This window comes from Oryzias melastigma, linkage group LG15 (genome assembly GCF_002922805.2).
Source record: "Oryzias melastigma strain HK-1 linkage group LG15, ASM292280v2, whole genome shotgun sequence".
Classification (NCBI taxonomy): Eukaryota; Metazoa; Chordata; class Actinopteri; order Beloniformes; family Adrianichthyidae; genus Oryzias; species Oryzias melastigma.
Genome location: NC_050526.1, coordinates 25,662,157 through 25,683,276, shown reverse-complemented (window position 1 = coordinate 25,683,276; position 21,120 = coordinate 25,662,157). Strand labels below are relative to the sequence as shown.

The following is a 21,120-nucleotide window of genomic DNA, read 5'->3' as shown; positions in this document are numbered from 1 at the left end:
TGATGAATTTGAGGATTTTGTTAAAACATTTGCCCGAGGCTTTTGTATGGAGCTTCAAACTAGAATAATTAGTTGTTTTATTGTGTATCAATATACGGTTTGTTAGTGGCTCAATTAGTTACATTACATTAGTTAACTAATGGCTCAATTAGTTACATTGAGCCATTTATGTTTTATAATGAGGTGATCTAATAATAGTAAAATATGTAAATTGAAAGAATGTTCAATAACGTTTATGAAATAACCACAACAATAGTAAAATAAACTTCTTAAGGTATACAAATCTGAAGTCGCCACGAGACACCACCACCTTATTTTAAGCCAGGAAAAACCCTGCAGCTTCCGTCACAAACTTTACTCAACTTGACGCGGATGGATAGATATCAGGTTTATTTAATGTTAAGACCTGAATAAAAGCATCGGTACACGTTTCAATTTCTGGATTCAAAGAATCTCCGAGTTTGGAGAAGCAGCTGTTTATTTTTAAGCATTCTTTTCTCACAGTTTTTGTAGATTTGGTCGCAAGACATGCAAATGTAGTCAGAAACTACATGTTTTAGCATTTTGTTTGTGTTCAAACTCTAAAGATATTCTGTTTTAATAAATAGGCGTCAATGAGAAAACGTTTTAATGTTGCATATATAAATATTGTGTGTGGGAAGTACTTTATATTGATACTGAATATATGATTTAAAGCATTTCCAAAAAATTTGCTTTCAACTGATCCGAAAAACGATCCGAACCGTGATTTTTGTGATCTGTTACACCCCTAGAAAAAAGAGCCAATTTAAGATTTAAGAATTAGTTCAGATTTCAAATTAGAAAATGTAAGTAAACTTTTTAATTGACATTGAACCTGTGTTTATCGTAGTTAGGGTTTACTTTTTACATGTATTTCAGAAATCTGAGGAAAAAAATATTAGTTTGACTCAATCCAACAGCAAATTAAATGTTGTAATCGTAAGACTCAAACTTTCTGTTACGTTTCTAACATCTGGTCTTTGTTAGTACAGTATTCCCCATGGTGCCTCTTGTTTACGCAGCAGAAACAGTAAATGACTTTCATATGTCAAAAATCTGCCCTATAACTTCAAATTCTGTCATCAATGTAAGACTTTCACCTTGTTTCTTTCATTTTATTTTGCTCTTAACATAAAATAAGCTCTAAGAAAGACAAAAAACTCAGATAAATTGTGTGTAATCTTCTGATTTTTCTAAATCAGGTAACTTGGCATTTTTTTTGATAAAAATATTTGAAATTAACCTTCTTTAGTGTTTAGACAAGTAAAAAAATAGCTCATCGTTTTGCTGGACTAAACTTTTCTCCTCTTTTTAGACGCAAACTTTGAGCTGCATGACCAAAACTGACCACATGGTGGAGGAGTTGCTGTACTTAAAAGTCCTATTCTTCTTTTTAAACACGAGTTGTGTATTGTTTTATTATTGAAATAAACATAAAAGGCATATATGCACAGATTGGTGGATCTGAAGTGAAAAAGAAAGAATAAAAAAAACCCTGAACCTGTTGGTGCTGCGTTCAGGGACCCGCCTCCGCGGGATCTCTGACGTCTCCACACAGTAAAATGCGTGCTGCCTGTGGTCTGAAGTTTCACAGACTGCGCTGAATCCACGCACCACGCGGGTCATGCTGCGTTTGTCCGGATTTGAATCTTTCTGTTCGACCACTTTTATTCAAACTTCTTTCTAAGCAGTGGGCCAGTAAAGAGCAGTAAAGATGTCAACCTGCTGCGCTCTTCTCTCTACGGCAGCCGTGCTCATTCTCCTGCTGAGCGTTTCGGTTCGCGGTAAGTTGTTTATTTTTTTACAGGGAGAGTTCGAGTTTTCCTGGACTAAACTGGTGTCCCTGAAAGTAACAGTGGTGTCACCTGGATTTACAGCAGAGGAAATGTGTTTGACCTTTGCTCCGGGACCTGGATAATTACTGAGAGAATTAATCAAAGTTTATCCAAAGCAGGTTAAGGCAGTTCAAAGTACTTCACATACCACAGATAGGGTTAAAATGCGTTAGAAGGACAGATAAGTAATAAAAAGTGGATTAAAACGAAGTGAGGAAAAAAAATAAGTTGAAAATTTATGTTTTAAATTTTATTTATAGGTAGGTATTGACTAAAACCACCCAGTGCATTTTATTATTATTTTAAGCAATTTAGGGTAAACTAATATAGATCTATTTTAAGGTAAGAACTTTAAACAAACAAAACTGTCTAAAGAAGTTAAAGAAAAAAGTTGGTGTATGTTATGCACTCTTAATGCTGTGAGAACTTCCTATTGAGTGTATACATTCATGATAATTTGTGATACTATATATGTTTATGGAAGCAAATTCTTAATTAGTTAATTAAAAATGTTTTTGTTTTTCTTACATTGTTCTATTTAAATATACCATTGTTTTGCAAAGTTTATTTGCTTCATTTAAGTGTTTTATAAAGTTTACATAAGAAAACACTTAGAGTAAAGTATTTTTCTATCATGTAGTGAAACAAGCCATATTATCATTCTTCTACCACCATGCTTTACAACAGGTTCACAATTTTCACCTTGATAAGCTTAATTTTCTGAATTTTTTACATGTTAATGTCTTGTTTCTTAACATATTTGAATGATGTGGAGCAAACATTACAATTGAAATTTACTGTCTGTAAGTTAAACATTTAATACTCCAAAGCAGGGGTGTCCAAACGTTTGCAGAGAATCAGTTTGCGAGGCAAAATGTTTGAGGGTTAAAACAGTCAACTTCAATTGTCTTAAAAGCCTTAGAACATTAAATGTAAAATAACTATTTGCTAAATCTATGTGTTTTATGCAATACTTTGTATTTCTTCACATAGAACAGAAAAACATCAAAATATATTTTTACAAAAATTACAGAAAATTTCATATTTGAAAGACAGAGACAAAATAAAACACAAGGTCTGTTTGGAACAAAATCTTTCATCTATTTTAAATTTGGGTTCACATGATATGCTACTTATTATTAATTATAAAAATACTTCTCAATGTAAGTAACACAAACAGCTATTTTATATTTAGAACTACAAACCACTGTGGTTTCAATCACAGGTAAAAATAATTCTGCTCCACTTGTTTGGCTCTGAAGATCAAGTTGGCACAATTTAACAGAAATCAGCCAATCACATCAAGAAATTGTAGTTCATTGTAAAGGGAAACTTGAATGTGAGCCACATTTGGCTCACGGCCAGACTTGGGACATGCCAACTCTAGAGAGTCTGATGTAAAAAGATTTACTTCTTCGTCTGACCTTGGGATGAACCAGGAAGGACTTCCAGTTTTGGAAAGAATGGAAAATGTCCGTTACTGAATAGCATTTATCATGAGAGAATTATAATCTCTTTATCAGCATGTAGGCTCACTTTGTTTAGTTTTGATAAAAAGTTCTTCTTTTTGCATCTACATCTGGTTATCTGGTCCTGGTTCTATCATAAAAACCTGTTTATACAAGATTGAACTGATGTGTTTTTTTCTGATGCAGATTGTTAAAGAAAAACGCTGCATTTAATATAAACTTGATGTCTTTTATATATATTTTTTGGAACAGGGCAGAAGACATGTTTAGCAAATTTGGGATATTTAGCTTGAATTGACAGATTTTTAAGAGTTTGTCTCCACCAGATTCTGTTATTCAAAATGAACTTTTTGATGAAGCTTTGAAAGGGTTAAAAGCATGTAAGGAAACATAGAAATGTTCCTTCCGCCCCCTCCTTAAGTGAAATGTTTGATGTTCCTCTTTAACAGCTCAGTCTTCCTTAACTCGGCAAAGCAGGACTTCCGAGCCTTTAGTGGTACCTCGCCATGTTTCCAGAATTTACCTCAGCAGAGAGGAATTTGAACAGCTGCACTTCAAGCACGATACTCGCTTCATCAAGCTATCCGACGGTAATGAAGCTAAATTCAACTGCTCCATCGACATACCCAGCACGATGCCCGAAATAAGCATAATGTGGAGCAAGAACGGCGAGGACCTGCCCGATAACATTCACAAAGTCAGTGAGCTGCGGACCATCACAGACGGCATCATGACTGTTTTCTCCACGGTTTTGTAGGTGACACCCTCAACAAGGTCATGTGATTAAAAAAGTAAAAAAAAAAAAATAATCTTCTTGTCAAAATTACAGCATCAATCGAGTGGGCAGATCTGATGCTGGAGAGTATCGCTGCAGTCTGAGCATCAACAATGAAATAAAACAGTCGCAGCCTATTTTTCTCGAGGTGGAAGGTGAGTTTTACTCAGATCCCTGTACGCAGGCCTGCTTTTTCTGACACCTCAGCACTTCTCTCTTGTTTCACAGGCCTCCCAACGTTCACACAACAGCCAGAGGACGTGAACATCACAAGGAACACACCTTTCAATCTGTCATGTGTGGCAGAAGGACCTCCAGAACCCGTTCGGATCCTTTGGCGTCGTAATGAACTGCCCTACAACAACAATCAGGATTCTCCCAGCATCCTCCATGTTCCAGGTGAGACCCTAAGGGAAGCATTCCTCTGTTTCCAGGACCAACTTGTAGGGGACGTAAGGCATGCAAGGATCCCATTCAAGGGTTTTTCTTGTCTTGGCTTGTTTCTCCTAAAGGGAAAAACACTTTAAAGACCCTGTTTGATGAAAGTTGTGTTTGAGGTGTTTTAAACAAGTTCTTATGGCATTTTCCTGATGATGGAGGATATATGTAAAGATAATTAAGGTTTTTATCCTTGTCTGAGCTGGCATCTACTCAAAACCGTACAGCTGGATAGTGACATTTTTGTTGCACCGTTAATGTAAGGTTGGAGGTTTGTAAGTGGCTGTAAGCCAGCTGGACAGCATGTAAACAAAAAGCTCTCAGCAATGGGGAGGGTTGGTTGTGCCAACAGTGCTAAAGAGCTTCTGTCACTTATGTCCTAGAAAACTATAGGTTTTTGATTTTGGCGAAGAACACCACTGGGAACGCTTTCACAATAAATCAAAACATGATAAAATCTTTTTTTTAATCACCTATTAGGACTTCTTCTATTTGGGGTTCATTGGTTGTTTTTTTGACAAAGAGACTTGAACTGGTCATGAAAAATGGCATCACCAGTTTGGCGTTTTATCTGTGGTTTCAAGTTCTGCTTGTCTTTGCTGTCTCAGCACACACATGCTTTGGAGCAGCTGCTTTTTGCTGTGGATGTAGCTCTCTTGAAGGTTAAGAGCGGCCGTTCGTGCATGGTCAGAGTTTACTGAATGTACACCAGCATTCAAGATAATACAATTGGTCATTATATGCATTACAACAGTGGAAAATGTCAACTTTTGGGGTCAGCATGCTGTTTTTTTTTAATTATTATCTTTGAGTAAGACAAAATAATTCCACAAGGTTGCACAATAACAATGTATGACAGAAAATGTTATTTGGTTTGCATTTATTCAATAGACAAAGCTATTAACACAGTAACAAGGGAAAGCTTGAAAGTTATAAACAGAAATAACAGAAAAAAAACACACTTGAAACCAACACAAATGAACCGACACATAACCTTTTATTTGTTCTTAAGTGCTTTGGTATTATAAAAAATATAAAAATGTAAGGAAATTTATGGGTTGAAATGTAGTGCTTTCTCTTCATTATGCAATTTGTGTGAAAAGGATCCAGACAGAATTTGAAAAAAAAAGTCTCCACAGTCCTTGGTTTTTATCAGTGTTTAGGAAGCTAAAGTAACGAAAGACATGAGTGGTCATGGGATTTTAAAGGGCTGATTTGAAGCTAGTTTGTATTGTCCATGTGATAGCTCTCATTTTAATCATTTCATGCAGTTGAACTTTACTAAAAATGAGCAAACCGAGGGAAGGAAATACATAGTTTGAGGAACACAGACCACTTAATACCTATCACCCTTTTTTTAAATCAAGTAAAATTTTATTACAAAATAGCATAATCTTAGTGTAATTTTAACTAATTTGTGTTAAATACACCTAAAACGACAACGGAAAGAGTGCATCTGTGTTTTATTTGATTGTTTTACGTTTCTTGCATAAGTCCCTAGTGGTTACTTGCTGAATTGCAGCTAACTGTAGCTGTTGTTGTTTCAGTCCGGAAGTTAAAGTGAGCCCCCTTTAGTTGCAGTTTAAAGTTTCTAATTTATACTTTTTGGAAAATTTTTGAGGGTTAATACAATTCACAGATGTTTTCCCTCACTTACATGATTTAATCAAGTAGTGATGTAAACATTTTAAGCACATTTTTATTGCTTAAAATATGGATATTTGTTAATGAAATATGGATACACAAACGAGAATAATGATATATTACAATATTGTAGAATTTATTATTCAAGAAAAAACAGGTTTAGACGTTTCTTGTTCCTGCTAAATAATATTCTTAAGAAGTAAATTTAAATATTCGATAAGTAACAATATTATAAGTACCATGAATGAGTTTAAACTAAAGTGTCTGTTTGAAATATTCCTTTAAAAGTAAAAAAAATGTTGATATTTTGGAGTGTTTCAGTAATAAAAGTTAAAAGTAAAAAACTAAATTAGGTTAAAGATGTCTTTAGGGCCTAACCGGGAGTCTACTTAAGAGCAAACAGATGTTTTTGGAAGCATACCTCTGCTCTGTTTACTCTAACCCCCTCATTGTGATTTTACTGCAGGCTCTGCAGTCCGGTGAAGCCAAAAACTGAGAGGGTTAAAGGTTTAGAGCTTTGCTCTGGTCCTGTAAGTGCAAAGGCTCTGGCTGAGGGGGCTGCACGGGGAGCTTGCTCGGGGGTTGGATCAGCAAACAAAGCCACCATTCACAGGGCGGCCCGCTACAGAGCAGGGAGGGGATGGACGCAAAGGCTGGCAGGCTGCAGCCAACAAGCAGACCTCGGTGCAGCAGAAAACACAAGATAAACAAAGAGTTTAAAGCCATTCTGCATTCACTCACTTCCAGTCCGCTTATCTGTGGTTACTGATATCATTAGAGTACATCAGATTACTTTTGGAGGAAGAATAATGTTGATTGATGTTTGTGACTAATCACATTCTTAAACTTGTAGGCTTAAGTAAAAGAAAACCTACACAAAAAAAACATGGAGAATGGAATTTAACTAAATTAATTTAACTGAACAGAAGCTCTAGATCTTCATTTTTTTAACAGCTTTTGCCTTTTTTGTTGTTTTTAAGAGGATGTTGGAAATGTGGCAAACAGCTGCAGAAAGCTGAAACGATGCAGTTGAGATGTTACAGAGAAGAAGCAGCTGACGGAGATGGAAAAACCCTAAACCGATAATTAGAGGATGTTGGATCCAAACAGCTGGATTTCCACATGCAGCACGATGGCCGTTTCAACCCACCCTGAGCTCAGTCGCACTTCCCATAGAAATGCCCGAACTTTCACATTTTAGTGAGATTTCCTTTTTGTTTTGATTCGCCCACCAGCACGACTGAAAGCAGAAATGGCTGCTACTTTAACTTTTACTTGTTTCTTTTCCCTAAAAAGCAAATTTGGGACTTTAAAGACCCATTCTGATCATCTTTTGAGCCATTCTCAGAGTGTTACCACTGGTCTTTTAATTATGGATATGCAGTTTTTAACTCAAATAAAAAAATGTTGTTTTCTAGGACATAGTTTCTGCAGATTGACAGTAGTTCATTAGAAATTCACCCCTGAGTTGTGGGCAGAACCCCATCCCCTTCTTCCCTCCTCATTGCTGAGAGCTTTCTGTTTACATGTTCTTCCGCTAGCTTACAGTCCAGCTCGGACGAGGAAACCAAGAAATACAAAGATCTAACCATCTACAAGTGAATGCATTGGATTGGAGCAGAGCAGGAAACTTGTTTTCTAAACCACAAATATGATCTTTTTTAAACCGCATTTTTTCATCTGTTCCTGATTCACAACGATTTGAATAAAGAAATACTCAAAAATTCAATTTTAAGTGGAATTTTCTTAATATATGCCCTCCATCATCAGAAAAATGCCACAAGAAGATGTTAAAAACCCAATTTTCATTGGAGTGGGTCTTTAAAAGCTCACTCATGACTCATGCCTTGAATACTACATCTCACATTTTTTCCATTAACCAAAATTTAGCCAATTTCTTAGGACAAAACATGGCTGCAGCCTGGCTGACTGTTTTCCAGGACACACACTTTCCCTTTCCAGCAGCAATGGTTGCATCCAGCTACAGCAGGACTGGGCCCTCTTTGAAATAATGGCCCTTTTGTCTGTTCTTTCCAGTGTCCCCATCTCAGAAATCTTTCCACAAAGCTGACCACAGAGCAGACCGTGACAGATGACTAGAACCAACATGGGAAGTGTTGTTTTCATTGCACAAAACGTCAGCACCTTAATGTGGTTGAAGCCACATCCCTAAAACTCTTCAACCACAATTTGTTCTGTTGTTGACTGAATCATAAACTCTCACAAAAAACCAAAGGCAAGAACAAATAAAAATGGATAAATAATATGCAGGTAAATTTACTTGTCTTTTTAAAGAAACTTAACAACCAGAACGGTGCAGAAAACATACAAGAATCTTATCAGCTGCAACCTAGTTTTAATTTTCATCTTTGAGCTGTTTTTCAAAAAATCCTGCAAAAATGTAGTTGTTCTTGAAAAATTCTCAAGTCGACTTGACAAAATGTAATTTCTAAAAAGGATGAGGTAAGCGTTGGCATGAATCTGGAGCTGTAGATTCAGAGCTCAGTTAAAGACCAAGAAAATGTGTTTTTGGTGTTTTTAACATGATCTTGGGGAATTTATGTGACAATGATGGACATATATGAAGAAAATTACGCTTAAAATTACACTTCTGAGCATTTCTTTATTTAAAGCTCTCAGCAATGAGGAGGGGGAATAGGGGCGTGGGGTTGCTCCAGGCCAATAATGCCACCCTCAACTCAGAGGAGTATTTGTAATTAGGGGTGTAGGGAAAAATCGATTCGACGATATATCCCTACAGTTCATTCAGCGATAGTTGCATCATATTTAAATGCTGACAAGAGGATATTTAATTAATTATTTATGAGCATCCTTCAGTGTCTTACTTATGTTTTCCACCTAAACCTCCGATTGTTAGTTGGCTGCACAACACACTGAGCATCTTTGAGCAGGGGCCCATTTCAAGAAGCAGGTTTTGTTGGAACTCTGAGTTTGTGAACTCCAAATTTAGGAAAACTCTGAGTTTTTGGTTTAAGAAATGGAGATAACTTAAACTCGTGAAAGTGGGTGAAACCAAACCTGTTTCACGAAGCGGGGTAAGCTGAACTCAGAATCAATCACTATGGCAACTGATTCTATGAACGTAACCTGGTCTGTAGCAGGTTTCCTTCAGGAAACTTCCCTGCGGTCTCCGCCACTTCTTAAAGTGAAGGAAGTTCAAATAGGACTTCCTCATTAACATTTTGAACATTCACATTAGAAACTGCACGTTTCCACCACGCAGAAACCAAAATAACATGTTCATTCATAGAGGATCCCGTAGACGAGGAGACTGGATTATTTCAGAGGAATGTTATTTGTTTCAGAGCAGGATTTTGCCTGGTGCTTCCCAATTCATTTTTATTTGAGCGATACTGTTTTCTAGGGACTCACTATTAATAATGCAGTTTTCTTTTCCTCTTCTTAAACCCTTAACAACAGAAATCTCTAAACCTTAAACACTTGAATTGCTTGTCTAATCATCCACCGTGCTGCAGGTTAAATGTTCAGTCATCCTTGTGGTTTTTGTGATAATGAGAAATTTACTTGTTCGTTTTTACTTGGGATGAGTATCGAACTATGTATCGTACATGCCACATTGCTGCCAGTATCAGATGAAAACGTGGATTTCGGTGAATTGTAGATAAAAACCAGTGAAGCAATGAATCCGTCCAATGCAGCTTGGACGGAGCTTCAGCTATAAAAAAACAGTGAAAAATTGTATAGTCTTGGAATATATTGTGTATATTGTGTATCGCGATGCGTATCGTATCGCTATATAGCCTCTTTCCAAAGCACACCCCGATTTCTAATGAACTAATGCCACTCTGCAGAAGCTATGTCCTAGAAAACAACACGTTTCTTTCATTTTGCTTAAAATTTTAAAATCATAATTAAAAGACCACTCTTTGAAGTGTCTAACTTGATGTTTTAATTGCAGGTGTTGACAAGTATACGCATTTCAGCTGTGAAGCTCACAACGCGAAAGGCGTCACCACGTCAAGAGTGGCAAGTGTTAACATCAAAGGTAAGAAAGAATCTTCTGTTGCTGTTCCAAAGCTCACTTTTTGTGGCATTGAAAGAGTTTCTCTGGTGTCTCAGTTCTGCCGAGTCCTGTGTCGGACCTTCAAGTGACTGAAAGGCAGTCCAATAAGCTGATGCTGACGTGGTCGCCCGGACATAACGGTTTCTCCCCGATCACCAAATGCCAGATCAGAGTGAGTCCTTTAATCTGAACCAACAGTGTCTGCTTTGGCACGATCAGATCCGTCACCTGCGTTCTCCAACTCCCAAAGGTGAAGGAGGTGAGTTCCAGGAAAGGCGAGGTGATGACCACCAGATTCATCAACGCAGCGGTGCCTCCTTTTCACTGTGAAGTTCCGGGCCTGAAAGCCATGACGCGGTACAACATGAGCGTTTCCTGTAGCAACGAGTTGGGGTCATCTCCTGTCTCGGCGTGGATCCAGAGCAACACCACAGAAGGAGGTGAGTGAACGCTGAAGGAGGCTGGAGATTTTGGGAGGCTGACTTCTATGTAAAATGGGATCGGATTATTAAAAAGAAGAAAATTGAATTTGTATCATGTTGGATTTGAGCTTCAGTATTTCATTCTTTGTGTTTGTGGTTCAGAATTGTACAGTAAAAGTAGTAAACTTTTCCATTCTAAAGGTGCTCAGGGAAAGCCTCAGAACAGTAAACAGTGTTTGTGACTCACTCAAAACTGTCCTTAACAGCAGATCCACTTGAGAGAAATGTGATGTTCAGTAAATCTTAGCTGTTTTCTTGATGGGTCACTCGGGAAGTGGGTGTGGCCTAACTAGGAAAACACAAAGTTCCTACTGGGTGGAGCTGCTCCCGGTTTCCTTCCTCTGACCACCACAGGGGATATTTTGGTTGAAAGATTTGATTTGCCAGTTCAAGAAAAGCGCACGTTCCAACATGTAATTAAAGATGTTAATCAATAGTTTGAATTCTAAATAAAGATTTTGCTCAATCTCATCCATCATCTGATCAGTGTTTTTACTGTTTCATTATCACACCCTCAGTGCCATCGGTTTATCCTCGAAATGTCACCGTGCAGCTGAACGAATCCTGGCTGATGATCAAGTGGAGGCCTCCTCCTGAGGAGAAGATGAACGGCGTCCTCCGGGGTTATGAAGTTGTTGTGAAATACAACACACAATCCAGTAAGGTGAGCGCTGCGACCACAAACTCACTACACGTGCAGTTCAGACACAAGCTTCTCCTGCTGCTGCGTTTCTCAAGAAACTTCTGAGCAGGACAAAGTCAGACCATCATCTTCAGCATGTTCTGTCCCACATCCTCAAATGCAGAAACCACACAACACCAAACTCAGCTGCTCTGGGAAAAATATTCAGAAGCTTAGTCATTGTTTATGTTATTTTTACCTTTTAGCATTTATTTAAGTGATGCATAAACACACTAACAATCAAGTTCATGTTTTCACTCATTTATATGGTGCCTTAAAATGACCACAGTCATACAAGACGCTGTGCATTAAAAGCTCAAAAACATTAGAAACTATAACTAAGAAGTTAAAAAAATTAAAGGTCAAAAGTATAAATATGTGTCTCATGCTGTGTTAAAAGCCTGGTTTTATTATTTTTTTCTAAAGGGCTTATATGATGCTATTCTATCCTTTTGAGAGTAAACTATATCCATATATATGATAATATATTACCTTTAGCACACAAAAGAATAGCTTTTTATTAAATATGAGTTATTTGTGAGCTCTTTACCAGGAAGTAAGATGTCTCGATCTCTGAAGCTCCACCTTTTGCTCCTTGTGGACGTCGCCCAATTCATGATGTCATCCTAGAGCTGTCCTCGGAATTGTGTCTGTGTTTAATTAAAATTAAACTGTAAATAAAAGCTTTAAATGAAATAGTTTTGCCGATTACCGCTGGCTCCACAGAGAAAGTGTGCGTGTGTGTTAGCCTGGGGGCGGGTCCTGAATGTGAAGATTCCTCCTTGAAGGGGCTGTTCCTCACATTCATACTGTATGAATGTGTGGACCCAGTCATACTCAAGGATTGGAAGGAGCTGGTGTTCATAGGGAAGGGTTGGAAAGGAATGCTGAGAGATTTTTGAATGGAGCAAAACGCTGCTTTGGGGTATTTTTGTGAGGAATTAACATCATAATAAACAAAAAAAACTTGCGAAAGTTGATTTAGCATGATATAGGCCCTTTAAAAATAGACAGTGAGGATGCCTGTCGAATGCTTTATAAAACACTCTTTTGATCATTGAGTTTCTGAAAATATAGCTGAGATTTGAGCCAAACGTATAATTGGCTTGAAAACACTTCTTTTTGGGAAACCTAAAACCACGACAACCACGGTTCAAACATCACTGATTCAACCACAGACAGTGGCCTACAGTCCTATAGAAGCCTGGGAAGTCAAGAGGAGTGAAATTCACTCCAAACTTGAAAACAAATAAATACAAAGTCACAACATGAAGAGAAGAATTTGTCAAGGTCTTTACACTTGTGTGCGCTTTCTCCTTGTGGCAGCCTGATATGGTGATGACCAGACTGGCTTTAAATGTCAGACTATCATGATCCCCACTGAATGCAGTAAAGATGTTCATAGAGTTTGACTGATCATGTGCATTTATGTGTGATTTAAAGTCCCACTCAGATCATATTTTGATCTAGTTTCAAATTGTTCCCAGGGGTCTTATAATCATGATTACGACATTTTTATTAATAAATAAATAAATAAATAAACAGTGTTGTTTTCTAGGACAAAGACCATTTTTTTCCCAAACTGGATTTTTTCAATTATTTTTTTTCAAGGATTTGAATAAAGAAATACTCAGAAATGCAATTTTATATATGCTCTCTATCATCAGAAAAAAGCCACAAGAACTATTTTCATTGGAGGAACTGGATGCAATTTTCTTTTTTCTTTTAAATGACCCAATTTTCTCTTTATCTCTGCTTTGAATGCAGACCAGATTATTGCAGTGCTGCCATAAAGCTTCAATTTTATGTTAAATCAAACTGGTGTCTAAGCAGAAAGGAGTTTATTTTATCATGTGCCCAAACAAAGTGCGGAAGAGACGCGTGATCAGTCAACCACATTCAGGAATCACTTGTCCTAAAGAAGTGCAGGGATAGTAGAGAACAAGCAGGGTCAGGTATACCACATTTTGTCTTCAGATGCTTTATAAATAATTTTAGATCTTTTGAAAAATGTGTCGTATTCAAAAACGTACTACTTGGGAGCACTGTGAAGACACTAATTCAAGGGTCCTGAGCTGGTTACTAGAGATCTTAAAAGAACTCCTGAATTACTGCAGGACACCTACAGGGTGACCTTAAGAAGAAGATCCTGGAATGCCTTTAGGTGACATGGAAGATATAAATCTGACTGATCCTCGGTCAGCCCGTAGTAGCATAACGACCATCAAACATCACAGAGATGGAGGCATTTGCACTTAAACTTTCATATCAAGCTCATGCAAGCCTCTTTAAATGTGTTTGTTAAAAGTAGCTTTAAAGACACTGAAGCTAAGGATTTAACAAAAACCTCACTTCCATGTTCTGGATTTCAAAGTTCAACCTACTTCCTTCATTAAACAGAAGTCAACTTAAAGGCACACATGCTTTTTTACTTTTCCTCTAAGCCACCCAACTGTTTTTATTGTTTCTTTTCCATTTGATCTTTTCTTAAACTCAGACATGTTAGAAGTTCCTGTAATGAACTCAAACATGACGTGTTTTTATGTAGAACAACATGAGGATATGCATGCACTGACTGGATGATTTTATGGCCATTCTGAGTCATGTTGGAGAGTTGAAGTTTTACTTACCGGGTAAATCTTACCTTATTTTTCTTTTGTTGAAATAAAAACTTTCCCACCTTCTATTTTTTCTAGTTTTTAAGCCACCAAAGCAAAGAGGTGTATTTCATACCTTATTTCAGGAAAAGTTGAATCTAATGGATCTGTTTTATATAGTTTAATGGAGTTGCTTGCACAGCTGTTGCTGCATGATCACGCTTTAGTCAGTGCATTGGAGTACAATAGCATGTTTCCTGTCCTTCCTGTGTGTTTTGCAGTTCAAGGAAGCTGACGGTGTGAAAACTGACCATCAGTATTTTTCTCCTCTTGGCATGTGATCATGAGTCATCAGACACTATGGAATGTGATGGGTACTAAAGGCCCGAATTCTTAAGCACCGTTCAGGGACAATTCCTTTATAAATGTGCAAAAGAGGATGATTTAAGTCTGTTTTTGTGTGGAATAATCCGGCTGAAATCCACCTGCTTTCTTTTTTCTTTCAAGCTTGACTCCTCACATTTGCAGTCTTTAAAGATGTCCCAGACGTAATAGACATTACCCGCTTCTTGTCAGCACTTTTTTTTTTCAAGCGAATCCCAGATGCTACCATGTGGTGTTGAAATGCAGGGTTACTTCCATCACATGTTTCAAGCTCATCCTGAAACTTTAGCTCCTTCCCTTTTCACTGGAGGTGTTCTTCACACCCTCGTTCCACAAATTCAGACTGAAAGTATCTGCAGGACTTGATGGGGTTTATTGGAAGGGCAAATGTCAAGTTAGGAAAGGAAACAAAACAGTTTGCTTCAACGCGTGGATTTCAGTATTATTTTCAACAGCAGAAACTTCCCTTTTTTATTTGCTGCGTCCTTAAGTTTAACCTTTAAAGCCCGTATCTACATGTATGGGCTGTTGGGACTAAAGGCTCTAGATACATACAGAATCTTCTCACCATAAAGGTATTGATTAATAAGGAGGATAAAGGTTCACAGACAAATAATGTGGCTTGTTTTTGTGTTATTTTCAGGTCCACACTGCCAACACCGAGGTCTTCATCCCTGTGAAGGAATTAAACACAACCTACAGTGTGGTGGTGGCAGCCTGCACCCAGGCTGGGGCCGGCATGTCCAGCCCCCCCGAGAGCCTCTTTGTGCCCGCGGACAGTAAGCTGCCCCCTCGTGTAATCTGCTAGTTATGTGATCTTTGAGCTGCTGACTTTGTCCACCGACGCTCAGCTCTGGGTTGGTTTCCGAGCAGGTTATTTACAAAAGCAGCTCTTTAGTCTGACTCAAAAGTAACCCACTCTGATCATCTTTTTGATCTTTTTAAAAAGTGTGACTGACTTGAACATCTCCTCTCGTCTCTGAAGTAGTGGTGATCCCCCCCTCCGGACTTGACACAGGGGTCCCCTACTCTGTTTTGGCTGTGCTGGCCGTGGTGTTCAGCGTCTGCCTTCTGATGATTGTCTTCTGGGTGACTCTCTGCTATCACAACAGAACTTCCAGTTCCTGCTTTGGGTACGCTTACTTTCCACTTGTTTTGTCTTCTTCTAGTTCTTTTTTTTTTTTTTCAAAATAAAAAAGGAAAGTTTCTATTTATACCTGGAAACAGACTTCTTTCATTAAACTGCCTTTGCTTCCTTTAAACTATCATTATCTGCTTTTAGGGACAGTGATAACTGCAGTAACTCTCTTATTATGGATGCTGTGACTCATTCCATCAAAGGATATGAACAGGAATGTGTCACAGACGTCTGTTCAGAGAGGAAAACAGGGCTCGGGCCCACCTCTTTGGCTGAATTTCAGCTTTAGAGTTTGTTTTTTAAACAGATGTTTTTGCCTTGCTCTCTGTCTCCCTCTACAGGCTGGAGTGTGGACAGAGTGAAAAGCAGGAGCCGATCATCCAGTTCACCAACCACCGATCCTACAACCGATCAGCAGTGGTCGTCACATGTATGTTCATGAGTGTCCAAAAGAAGAACTTGAAGGTTCTGTTGTGTGGTCTGATCAGTTGCTGTATGTCTGCAGTGAGAAACCTCGGCATTAGCGATGAGCTTCAGGAGAAACTGCAGGATGTGATGATCCAGAGGAATTTTCTGACGATAGGAAAGATTCTCGGAGAGGGTGAGCAGGTCTTTTGAATCACTTAAATCTAATTATTTTAAAAAAGATTACGAAATGTTTTAAAGACCCGCTCCGATCACTTTTGAAGATGATTATGCCCTTTTAAGCAAAAATGTAAAACATTTGTGTTGCTTTCTTGGACATAGTTTCTGCAGAGCGGCAGGAGTTCAATAGAAATTCAAGCCTAAGTTGTGGCAAGATTATTGGCACAGAGCAACCCCGCCCCCATTCCTCTTCCCGCTGCTTAGAGCTCTCGTTTTACACACTCTCCTGCTAGCTTACAGCCCCTCATAACGCTACCCTAGCATTACTGGTGCAAAAAAAAGCATTTCAGACCAATCCAGCCATACAGTTTTGAGCGGGATTCAAGCTCAGATGTGGAAAACAAAGACATGCATGGATCTAGTTTTCTACAAGTAGATGCATCAGAATCCCATCGAGTGTATTTTCTACATCCCAAATTTGATCTTTTTCAAACCAAATTTGATAAAGAAATAGCCAGAAATGCAGTTTTAAGGTTAATTTATTTGCTTTCAGTGTCAGAAAAATGCCACAAAAGCATTATTTTCATCAGAGTGGGTCTTAAAGTCCTAAGTTTGAATCTTTAAGATTATTTGTGATATCTCTTTACCAGGTGAATTTGGCTCAGTGGTTGAGGGACATTTAACACAACAAGATGGCACACATGAAAAAGTTGCTGTAAAGACGATGAAATGTGAGTATTTACCTTTAGATGCACATTAATAAACTTAAAAGTGCACGAGTAACACCAGAATCTCCTGTAAAACAGTGGACAGCTTCTCTCAGAGGGAGATTGAGGAGTTCCTGAATGAGGCAGCCTGCATGAAGGACTTTAACCATCCCAATGTCATCAAACTGCTCGGTAAGAACAAAAAATACTTCTTATCTCTTCCTTTACATTTGTTTTTACATTCTTATTTGCTGTTTTTAGGCGTGTGCTTGGAAACAAGCTCCGGACACTTCCCCAAACCCATGGTCATCTTACCTTTCATGAAGTATGGAGATCTACACAGCTACCTGCTGCGCTCGCGCCTCGGGGAGAGTCCGCTGGTAAAGTATCACTCTAAAACACTCGTATGGAAAAGGCTGAAGCTATACTGATGTTTTGTGTGTTATTGTTTGCAGTTTTTACCCGTTCAGACTCTCCTGAAGTTCATGGTGGACATCGCTGCGGGGATGGAGTATCTCAGTGGGCGAAACTTTTTGCACCGTGACCTGGCAGCAAGAAACTGCATGTAGGTTTTTAAAAAAAATGTATATAACCAATTAGGATTTATAGCCAAAGCGGTTGTAAGATTGTGTTTATCTTTCAGGCTGCGTGATGATAACACCGTTTGCGTGGCCGACTTTGGTTTATCTAAGAAGATCTACAGCGGGGATTACTACAGGCAGGGCAGAATTGCCAAAATGCCTGTGAAGTGGATTGCAGTGGAAAGTCTCGCTGACAGAGTTTTTACTGTAAAGAGCGATGTGGTAAGAAGACGTGTCATTGTTTGCAGTAAAACTAAAGTCCCTGTAAAAACCCCAAAGAGTTTCTGAAAGAAGAACTGACTTCTTATAGTCTCTCTTTCTGTTTCTGTCGTTGATCTGAGTCAAATTCCTGAAAAATCTCAAAGATTGATGTTGTTTTTTATTGTTCAGGAAAAAGGTATTTTTTTTTCAAAATAAACGACATACGTTTATTATTTCTATAAACCAAATAGATTCCTAATAAATTACAAAATCTTAAATAATATTAAAAACATATTTGTATTCTTTGTCTTTTTTTATACAAAGCAAAATAAAAAAAATATATGTTTTACAAAAAACAGAACAGAATCTTATTTTGAAATTGTGTGTCTTGCAGTGGGCATTCGGAGTGACCATGTGGGAAATTGCCACTCGCGGCATGACGCCATACCCCGGAGTGCAGAACCACGAGATTTATGACCATCTCATCGAAGGGAACAGATTGAAGCAGCCACCAGACTGTTTGGATGAACTGTGAGTTCTCTTTTCCTTTGAAAGTCTCGCTATTGAGGCAAAACATCCAAACCAAATTAGCAAAAATGTAAATTTAGAATTAAAAAAAGTATTAAAAACACCGTTATGTGTTGATGTTTAACACATTATTTTTGTCTAGAATGTTTCACAATAATCAATGTATCCAACTTACTGGAGTTTTATTCCTGTGAAATCTACATTTTTTAGAATTTAGTTTACGTTGATTTTCCATCTCAGTCATTAAAAAACAAAGTGTATCTTTTAAAGAAAATGGATAATTGATCCCTTTAACCAATAAACAAACTGCACTAATTTTAAGAAATTACTTTTGAGAAACTATTTCTGGAAAAGTGCCTTAAAAACAAAAACAATTAAATTGTTCTGTAATTTCCCTAAATTGATGGTATACTGATGAAATGTGAATATTTTCAGTGTTGCCCTTGTGTTAGGAAAGCAACAATTTATTTATTTAAATTAATTCAACACAATGAAAGACGAGCTCCCTGAACAACTTCTTAAAAATTGATTTGATATTTGGTTTATCACTATTTTTGAAGAATTAAAAGCAAAAATGGGATTTTATAGAAATAAATGTTCATATTTGTATTAATCCATAATTAGCAGACATGCACTGAGTCATATTAATCCTTCCTAGGTATGAGATCATGTACAGCTGCTGGAGAACGGACCCGATGGATCGCCCCGTGTTTACCCAACTGCGGGAAATGTTGGAAAAGCTGGTGGAAAAGCTTCCAGAGTCGACCAGCAGAGAAGGCACCATTTATATCAACACCAGCTTTCCTGAAGAGGACCCTGACGGGGACGCGCCAGTCTCAAGCTCCTCCCCTTCCTGCAGCCATAAGGCAGCAAAAAACACTGTGGTCACCGCAGACGTTCACGAACACCTCGAGGACGAGGAGGACGAGGGTAGTGACCGCTACGTGGTGGTGATCTCTTCTAACTCTTCCCAGAAACCCACGGTGGACACTCCTCTTTTGTCGAGTGATTCGTTAAGTCGGGAGGACACGGTTACTGACGGGACGGCGACGGATCAAGGCTCAAGTGACACTTCGCGTCTTTTGTAACAGTTGGTACAAAAACTGTGGCAAGAACTCATGAAGGTTCTTTAGTACTAACCTGGAACTCTTTCCCATTTCCCTGTTGTTCCACAGGTTTAAGTGGCCAGCTTATTGTTCTGTGTATGTGTATGTGTACATGTTTTTCATAAGCTTAATGTACCTCTCAACTGTGAAAACCTTTACGGTCCAGCATGAATAAAACAGAACATGTAGACGATGATCTGGTAAAAACAAGGAAAACACTTTAATTTATTTGTGAAAAAGCCAGTAATACTACACTATAATAATACTTTAAAATAATATGCAATAGTGTAAAAATAAAAACAGCTCTTAGTTATATAATGCAAAACTATGCTTAAAAATGTCGCTTTGAAAGAATTCAGAAAGATAAGCTGCTGTGCCACTTTGATCAAATACATTATATTTTGGTATGTTTTATAGTCCTTTAAATATTACGTTTTCTTTTCTGTTTCTTCATTTACTAGAAGTTGATCTATGATCAAATGTTACATTTAATGTCTCTACCATATTTGATTTGTTTTAATTTTGCATCCAGAAAAAGTGGTTATTAAATATATATATATATATATATATATATTGTTCTTATTTTGTTTACCAAAGTTGTGACAATCTATTGTCTATTAAAAAATATTGTCGTAGATGAGTTATTCAACTGTAGACTTTTTTTCTTTTAATTATTATTAGTTTAAAGGCATTAAAATAATACTATTTTCAGTGCAAACATCTACATGCACTGTGGATAGTGTTATTTTTTTTTTTTAGATTCTGAAATCCACTTAATAAATTATCACATAATGCATTTAATCTTATTAAATGCTTTATAAGTTGTAGTTTCTAATATTTGCAGTTTATTTTCACCCCCCCCCTCCTTCTTTAATAAATGATTGTAAAACAACAACAACAAAAGCATTTTTCATGCTCACAACATCTGTTCCTGAAAACTGCTATAAAGTTCTAAGTTCTGGTTGACGAGCTCTTTTTTCCCTCTTGCTCCAATCAACTTTTTACATTTTTATTTTTATTTTATAGTATTATTTTACTGGATTCCAAGCTTGGACTACAGTGAGGGTGTGGTCATATTAGCATATTTCCCAACATTTAAATTATTTTTTAAATTGATTTTAATTATTATTTCCATCCATCCATCTTCTTGACCGCTTCTTCCCTTTCGGGGTCGCGGGGGTGCCGGAGCCTAACCCGGCTGCTGATGGGCGAAGGCGGGGTACACCCTGGACAGGTCGCCAGTCTGTCACAGGGCCTCAATCACACACCCATTCACTCTCACATTCACACCTAGGGGCAATTTAGAGTCACCAATTCACCTATGAAGCATGTTTTTGGACGGTGGGAGGAAGCCAGAGTCCCCGGTGAGAACCCACGCATGCACGGGGAGAACATGCAAACTCCACACAGAAAGGTCCCAGCCGGGATTCGAACCTGGGGCCTTCTCGCTGTGAGGCGAGAGCGCTAACCACTGCGCCACCGTGCAGCCCTTAATTATTATTTTTTTATTTAAATAGAATATTCAACATTAACATTTAGATTTATTTTCTACTTTACATTTCATTTTTATTATGTTTTAATTTTTTTTATTATTGTAATATATAATATTTATTTTTATTTTTATTCAACACTTAAATGTAACATTTATTATGTACATTTAGATATAAAAGTTGCATTTAACATTTGAACATTTATTTAACATTTAGATTTGACATTTAGAGTTATATGTATAAAATTTACATTTAACACTTAAATAATTTATGTTTGATGTTTATATCATTATGTATATTTAGATTCATGGTTTACATTTAGTATTTAGATTTACGTTTTGGTTTTTTTGGGTACATTTTTGATTTAACATTTGGTATGGTACATACTCTGAAGTCACAAATAATGCTTATA

The 21,120-nt window shown here is 37.5% G+C and overlaps 1 protein-coding gene across 2 annotated transcripts; it reads left to right on the top strand.

The window, feature by feature from the left end:
- Positions 1–1,594: 1,594 nt before the first annotated feature.
- Positions 1,595–20,179, top strand: mertka (c-mer proto-oncogene tyrosine kinase a). Of its 2 annotated transcripts, none has more exons than XM_024297027.2 (19): positions 1,595–1,805; positions 3,775–4,078; positions 4,155–4,255; positions 4,329–4,499; positions 10,123–10,209; positions 10,284–10,399; positions 10,478–10,667; positions 11,228–11,373; positions 15,016–15,151; positions 15,361–15,505; positions 15,852–15,940; positions 16,016–16,111; positions 16,746–16,826; positions 16,902–16,994; positions 17,064–17,182; positions 17,258–17,367; positions 17,446–17,605; positions 17,979–18,115; positions 18,771–20,179. In XM_024297027.2, exons 1-19 carry the CDS (start codon positions 1,736–1,738, stop codon positions 19,198–19,200), a joined length of 2,781 nt encoding a protein of 926 aa, XP_024152795.1. In that variant the 5' UTR covers positions 1,595–1,735; the 3' UTR covers positions 19,201–20,179. The 2 variants fall into 2 exon arrangements, with proteins under 2 accessions (XP_024152795.1, XP_024152792.1); XM_024297024.2 differs by having other exon boundaries at positions 15,358–15,505.
- Positions 20,180–21,120: the final 941 nt, after the last annotated feature.